The sequence below is a fragment of the Sinocyclocheilus anshuiensis genome, unplaced genomic scaffold, assembly GCF_001515605.1.
Source record: "Sinocyclocheilus anshuiensis isolate Anshui unplaced genomic scaffold, SAMN03320099.WGS_v1.1 scaffold880, whole genome shotgun sequence".
Classification (NCBI taxonomy): Eukaryota; Metazoa; Chordata; class Actinopteri; order Cypriniformes; family Cyprinidae; genus Sinocyclocheilus; species Sinocyclocheilus anshuiensis.
Window position 1 is genome coordinate 1,126,112 of NW_015548254.1, and position 7,395 is coordinate 1,133,506.

At 34.9% G+C, this 7,395-nt stretch overlaps 1 protein-coding gene across 3 annotated transcripts in view; it reads right to left on the reverse strand.

Annotated features, from left to right (window-relative positions):
* Positions 1–3,301: 3,301 nt before the first annotated feature.
* The window catches only part of LOC107655408 (prolyl 3-hydroxylase 2), a 60,423-nt gene continuing 56,329 nt past the window's right edge, over positions 3,302–7,395 (reverse strand). For all 3 annotated transcript variants that reach the window (XM_016442891.1, XM_016442890.1, XM_016442892.1), the window contains exons 13-15: positions 6,961–7,036; positions 6,737–6,877; positions 3,302–4,446 (exon numbers count right to left, since the gene is read on the reverse strand). In XM_016442891.1, coding sequence (XP_016298377.1) covers positions 4,354–4,446; positions 6,737–6,877; positions 6,961–7,036 — 310 coding nt within the window. In that variant the 3' untranslated portion in view covers positions 3,302–4,353. The remainder of the gene's footprint in view (positions 4,447–6,736; positions 6,878–6,960; positions 7,037–7,395) is intronic.

A 7,395-nucleotide genomic window follows, 5' to 3' on the forward strand; every position in this document is an offset into this window, starting at 1 on the left:
TTACAAAGCTCATCGGTCTGAAAAAGCGAGGTGTGCTGTGATTGGCCAGCTATCCAATGCGTTGTGATTGGCCAAAAACCTCAAGCGTGAGACGGAAATGTTATGCCCCTCACATACTGTGATGCCCTGTCCGGCCGGAGCGACGAGACAAAAACATTCAAACCCATTACAAACAAGGCATTTGTTGCATCCAGTGGGGACATAATTACTGATTATTATGACTTATACTGTCTTTTTGCATTGCATCGCGCCGCGTAAACATAAAATTCTGTCTGCATTTGTGATCGGAGAAATGACAAACAACAAGTGCTACTCTACTGCCCAAAAAATTGAAATCACATCATATGACCCCTTTAATACATAACTCAATCAAGCGACTATATGGGGCAAGTGGACAAAGTGAGAAGCTGGCGTATTATACACTATTTAACAGTTCTCTGCAAAATGTAATCCGGTTTTATTAATCATTTTGTGTTTCATAAATATTTTTATATATACAACAGAACATTAAATCTAATTTCCTAAGTTTTCCTATAACCATAAAACACAACACAATGCAATGCCATGCTTAATTCAAAATACAGGTAAACACCTGTGAAAAATCTGTGGAAAATTTCTTCACGTTAACCTAATACATTGCGCCCTATTTTGACAAACTTTTCTTAGAGTGTATAATCAATATACATTTATAATGTAAAACACATGGCAGAATTTGAGTTTAAAAGACAGAATTCACATAATTATATTTTTACTCAATTATATTTTATTATGAAAATATAATACATAATTTATAAATTATTTTATAATTATAATTTATTAAATTAAATATATACATATATGATTAAAACATACAGAGAAAACTACTGCTAGCCCTCATCTGTCCCTCGGGTCATTTTGACCCAAAACTAATTTTTAAAGATTTTTTAAAAATCGAGCATTGATCGTTATGTTATGAGACTTTTTTACTTTAGTCACACTTGAACCGGGAATACATGAAAAAAAAAATTAGAGTGAATTCGAACAGTTTAAGTGGGTGCTATAAAAAAAGTATCAAAAGTGTATCATTTTGACCCGCCACTGGAAAAGCATGGAATTTACGAAAAAACTGCAGATTGTTTTTTTATTTAATTTTGTCACACTTGAGCATGGAGCACACACAAAAAAAATGTTGTCGATTCGAGGATTCTATGTGGGTGTAATAAAAAAAGTAACAAAAGTGTCCCTCGCGGGTCATTTTGACCCGGCCATAGGAATGAATGGAATGTCCGAAAAAACAGCATTTTTTTTATTTATTAGATTTTTTTAACTATATAAAATCTGACACAATCCAGAAAAGATGCATACCCAAACAAAGGGCTGAGACTGCAGAATGTCTCCAATGCACAAAAAAACTCGCATACCCACACACACACACACACACACACACAAACACACACATGGCACACACCCATTGAAACACATTATAGCATTTATGATGTTTCTGCTGGGAAATGACTGTCATTTTGAATTTTATTTTGACTTAACACAGTTAAATTTGAGTGATGGGGTGGAGACCAATGAGTTTATATCATATTTATATTTTTAAATTTCTTTTATATTTATTACATATTTATGAAACTGTATGGATATGCATGTGTTTGGATTAAAATTCAGTATAAATTTCATTTTTTTTTTACAAAATATATATTTTTTAATGTTTTGATATATATCTGAAAGCTTAATGAAGCCTCAAGTTGGTGTATGAAGCCTCAAGTTGGTGTAGTTATCTCCATAGGATTCAATAGGCCCCTCTAGTGGCTGTAATCATAAAATGCAATTGTATGTCATTTTTCCCCACCAGATGGTATCAGAGACACTCAGTGACCTAGGTCCTGATGGATCATCATGTTTAAAATATAAATATGCAGAAATTGTCTTTCTAAAAATATGCTAATTTTCATAAAAATATCCAGAATTTAATGTGAATAAAATAAAAATCACCAAAAAATAATAATAAAAAAAAACCTACATAAAAAAAAGTTTATATAAGTTTAGTTTTTAGTTTTAGTGGAATAAAGCTCCTGTGACTAGCCCCAGTTCACTTTCTACATGATAGATTATATCAGACAATGTTCTTTACAAAATAGGCTTTTAAAATAGCATAAAGCTCACTTACCTATAAATAAAAGAAGAAAGATTGCACTGCACACTCGATCCATGTCCAAGTTAGCACAGTTCAGAATAATACTGTAAATCACCCCGAGACTAAATAAAACAATAAACAAAAAGACAGTCATGAAGTTACTTTAAATTATGAATTCAACTTTATGAAACTGCACCAAACAAACACAGCACCTGGACTCTTTAAAGGAGAACACCTGAAGCTTTCTTGTTCACTCGTGATGGTTAAAGCTTTTGAAGTCTGGCAGAGATACCTAAATGGGTTCCTGTGTGGTCATGCATATATGTACGTGTTATATTAATAGCTTCTGATGCCGTCTTCCTGTAGAAGAGTCTACTAGAAATTGTTCAAACAACGCTATCCACCTTATTTTTAACATAAGAGTTCACTGCCATTTGTAACTTGAATGTGCCAAGTATTTGGTTTCATCTACTTCCAATTATTCTACCTGTACAAAAACAGTCTGCTATGCTGAATGATATTGCAAACTGGTATTTGTTATCATTTTATTATCATAATTATGAAGACATTGGTTTTTAGTGCAAAGAGTTTAACTATTTAACACATTTTTTTCTTCCAGTTATTTATCTATAGCGGCTAATGAATTGAAACAGATTTGGAGAAATTTACATGAGCATTACATCTCTTGCTCATCAAAGGATCCTCTGCAGTGAATGGGTGCCGTCAGAATGAGAGTCCAAACAGCTGATAAAAACATCACAGTAATCCACACCACTCCAGTTCATCAATTATTTTGGCCAGAGTTTCTTTTTTGCTTCACAAGACATTAATTGATGGACTGGAGTGGTGTAGATTATTGTGATGTTTTTATCAGCTGTTTGGACTCTCATTCTGACGGCACCCATCCACTGGTGAGCAAGTGATGTAATGCTACATTTCTCCAAATCTGTTCAGATGAAGAAACAAACTCATTTACATCTTGGATGGTCTGAGGGTGAGCACATTTTAAGCAAATTAGAATTTTTGGTTGAACTACTTTAAAGTATCTGAAAAAAAAACAAACAAAAAAAAACAGATTAAACCTAAGGTTAAGCCAAAGTCACTGTCAAATATTTTGCATGTGTTTGTACTGCATAATGTGTATTAAAAAATCAGCGCAAGTAAAGGACACAAATAAGTATAATTCAGTCTTTAATTTAAAATACATATTGCAAACATCACTGTGCATTACATACAGTAAAAGTAGACTTAAATACTCATGTAATTAAATATCAGTGAGAAAAAGTGGCCATCGTCCTTGTTCAAATTCGACAAGAGCTGAGGCAAGTGTGCAAAGCACATTTCATCTACCCACAGAGAGATGCACGAGTCGATGAATTTGAAAGGAAAGGACCATTAATATGCCACATTTAAGTTCAAATTCCTTGAAACAGGAACAAATAGCATCTTTTATTAAAAAGGTTCCTAATATAAAAAGCTGACGCTTGCTATTATAGCAGTCTATGATCAAACTACAATATAGCTTGAGTCAGATCATTTGTAAACAGTATAAATGAACTCATCTGAAAGCATTGTGGTGTCACAATGTGAAGGAAACCACAGTGCACTGTTAAAAAACTGACAGCTATTGTATGTTAATATCACAGAAGAATATACAGTATGTATGTAACTGTGCAAATCCTCATTTTTCATAGTCTGTTTCATTAGGTAACTTGGATTATCCCTAGTTAAATAAACTTGAATATAAAATACATCCAATATAATGTATATATGCTGTTGTACAGTGTCAATTCACTCTTTGGTGGTATGAATGGCAAGTAAGTCAAACCATACTTTCCTTGATAGAAATTAAAATTATGTTCACTGTTTCTTTTAAAGTCAACATACAAATCTATTCAGAACTACTTCCGTAATCTGATGTATTACCGTCTGAAACAGGATATTTCAACAGAAAAAGGATCATGAAAACTCTGTTTTATACCAGACTAGAAATACCATGGTATAACATTGAGTCGATTTTGATTTCATGTTGACTTTAAAGGTACGCAACGTAATAAATGTGAGCTGAGATTTGATATGCACACATAATAATAACAATAAAAAAAATTTCACAAACAGACAGAAGCAAAATAAAACAAAATTTCACACAGTAAAAAAATAAAATCATTCTGCTCATTAAATAAATAAGAAATGATCTGAACCCTGTACTTTATCTCCCATTGGCTGATGGACTATAACTCGTCTTTTGGGTTTATATGCAGCCCTTGGTCCCACATGTGCTGATTATCCAGGGCTTGAATCACCTCATCAGCTTGAAGCCTCTCCTGCAATTAGATTTAAAACACATTATATTTCATCATATTTTAATACATCACACATTTCTTGAGCATTCTATTATTAAACATTATTTATTAAACACTAAACGATTCTTAAATTGTTTTATGTTTTAAAAGTAAAATAAAATAAAAAAATAAAAAAATAATTAAATTGAAAACAACGAAACTGAAACGCTGGCCGATATAGTGTTGGAGGTTGGAGGTTTTGCGCCTATATTATGTGTGGATTTCACATTCCATCAGTAAAACCAGAGTGTGACGGTTGAATTAGCAGAGCAATAGCACAGCTGTGCATAAAGTATTGCAATCCACACAACATATCGGGAATATATATCAGATTCATAAAAGGACAGTTTGTTGGTGCGCGTCTCGCTGGTGCACCTGTGACCAGGACAGCAAGTTTTTGCGGTGTATCGAGAGTCACAGTATCCAGGGAAATGTTGGCATACCACCACAAAGGACATACCACATCCTACAGGAGTAAATGTTAATGAAAGAGGAAGCTTTCTAAAAGGGATGCAACCCAGATTGTATCCAAAATACAAAACCACACAGTCACTGCAGAAATAAATGTGCACCTCGACGCTCCTGTTTCCACTAAAACTGTTCGTCAGGAGCTCCACAGGGTTAATATTCATGGTCAGGCTGCTGTAGCCAAACATTTGGCCACTTGTGCCAGTGGCAAACGTCTGTTTGATTGGTGCCAGCAGGCAGTGCAAATTTTGGGCTTTGGACAATTTGAAACATGTATTGTTCTCTGATGAGTCCACCTTCATTGTCCCACATTTGTGGGCGTTATGGTGTTGAGAAGCCCCAAAGAGGCTTACCACCTGGACTGTTGCATGCCCAGAGTGAAGCACTGGGTGGATCAGTGATGGTTTGGGCTGCAATATCATTGCATACCCTAGGCCCACTACTGGTTCTAGACAGGTAACACTACCGAACCATACTGGAGGACCATGTGCACCCAATGGTTCAAACATTGCACCCTGCAGGTAGTGGCCTCAATCACGATGATAATGCACCAATACACACAGCAAGACTGGTGACAGAGTGGTTTGATGAACATGACAATGAAGAAGAACATCTCCCATGGACTGCTCAGTCACCAGATCTGTATTTTATTGAGCCACTTTGGGGTGTTTTGGAGGAGCGAGTTAGGAAACGTTTTCTTTCACCAGTATCACTTAGTGACCTGGCCTCTGTTCTGCAAGAGGAATTACTCAAAATCCCAGGACTTGTCCTATTGCTAAAATAGTAATAGTAGGCTTTTTGTCATAATTCAATCTGAAAAAAAAAGTTACAAGTTTTAAAATTTAATATTATATATATATATATATATATATATATATGTGTAATTTTTTAATTTATATATAAATTATATATAAACAGTTATCAAATAATTTCTTAAAACATTCATTATAAAATGTATTTATATAATAATTAATTAATTCATTATTTCAATTGTGCATTTTAAATTATTACTATTAAAACCTTTATTTTGGAAGCTGCCATCCAAATCAATGGTTTAAAAAAAAAAAAAAAACATCTGTCTAAATGCTTGGTTCTTTAGAAGTGAACAACATCTTACTTCCTCCTTGTAACCTCACCGTGACTGGGAACCACTCATGTTCAGGTATGTTTTTTTTTCTCTCCAGGTTTTAGATATCAGAAGTTCAAGTACTGTATTTTACAAGCCATTTTTCAGTTTGCATAAATGGTGTTTTTTGACTAAGGAGTATGTTTAATAATTGAGCTTTAATAATACAATGCCCTGTTTATTTCAAAAGAAAAAAAAAATGATATGAATCTTATAACAGTGTACGTATAAGTTATACCAGGTACAGCATAGATATTCATTCATTTAATGTGGTCAGGGTTCACTGACGTGTATAGAAATACTCCAGGTCAAAGGCCTTAGAAACATGTGTGCTTAGTGTATATAAACACAATGGGCATCATATTAGTGTGTTGTGAGAACAGGAAGTGGTTTAACGGTTTGACAGCACTCACTGTTGGGTATAACACTTCTGTATAGGTGGGCCATATGTGGCTCAAGACTTGTGCTTAATGTACAATGGAAAATTCCACTTCCTCTTAAATTACATTTTCCAACTAGACAGAATTTTTGTGATATATATATATATATATATATATATATATATATACAGACATGCCACCATGTTAATGTAATATCATTGGCATTACTAAAACCTAAACCAAGACTGAAAAATAAACACGTATGTGCTCTCTCTGACAGACAAACAGGTTTCCTCACCAGCTCCCTGTAGAGGGGGTCTAAAGTGAACCAGAGCGCCACAGCACACCGCTGCCCCCTAGTGACCGCTCGCACACCATGTGGATTCTCACCGCCAGATGAAAACCCCACCATCCGCCCGCACCTGGGCTTCACTGAGGCCTGCGACGGGAAAACAGAGCGTTTGACTGCCAAACTCTACCTGAGAGGACAGATGAGCAGAACGCACAGTAATTCTTCCTTACGGTGACAGTCTTGGCATCCATTTCTGTAAAGATGAATTCTCCACCGTCAAAATTGCCGTTCAGATACAGCAGTGCACTGAATCACCAAAAAAAGGAGAAAAAAATATAATTAATAATAACTGCTTTGTGTGAAACTTATTTTAATGACTAGAAATGACAACTGACCAGGGTCACATTTAGTTAAAAGTACAACTATTTTGAGTCCTGAAGAGGGTTTTAGAGCAGTTTTAAAGGGGTCATATGATGCGATTTCAAATTTTCCTTTCTCTTTGGAGTGTCCGAGGCCACACACTCTAGCCACCGGCCTCTGCTCATTCTAGCCCGCCATGTGTTTTGTTGTGAATGCAAAACTACTTTGTTTGGCCTTCCAAAAGAGGACATGACTAGAAATCAGTGGTTAAGTTGTATTTACAACACTGTTCCACAACAGGTCAA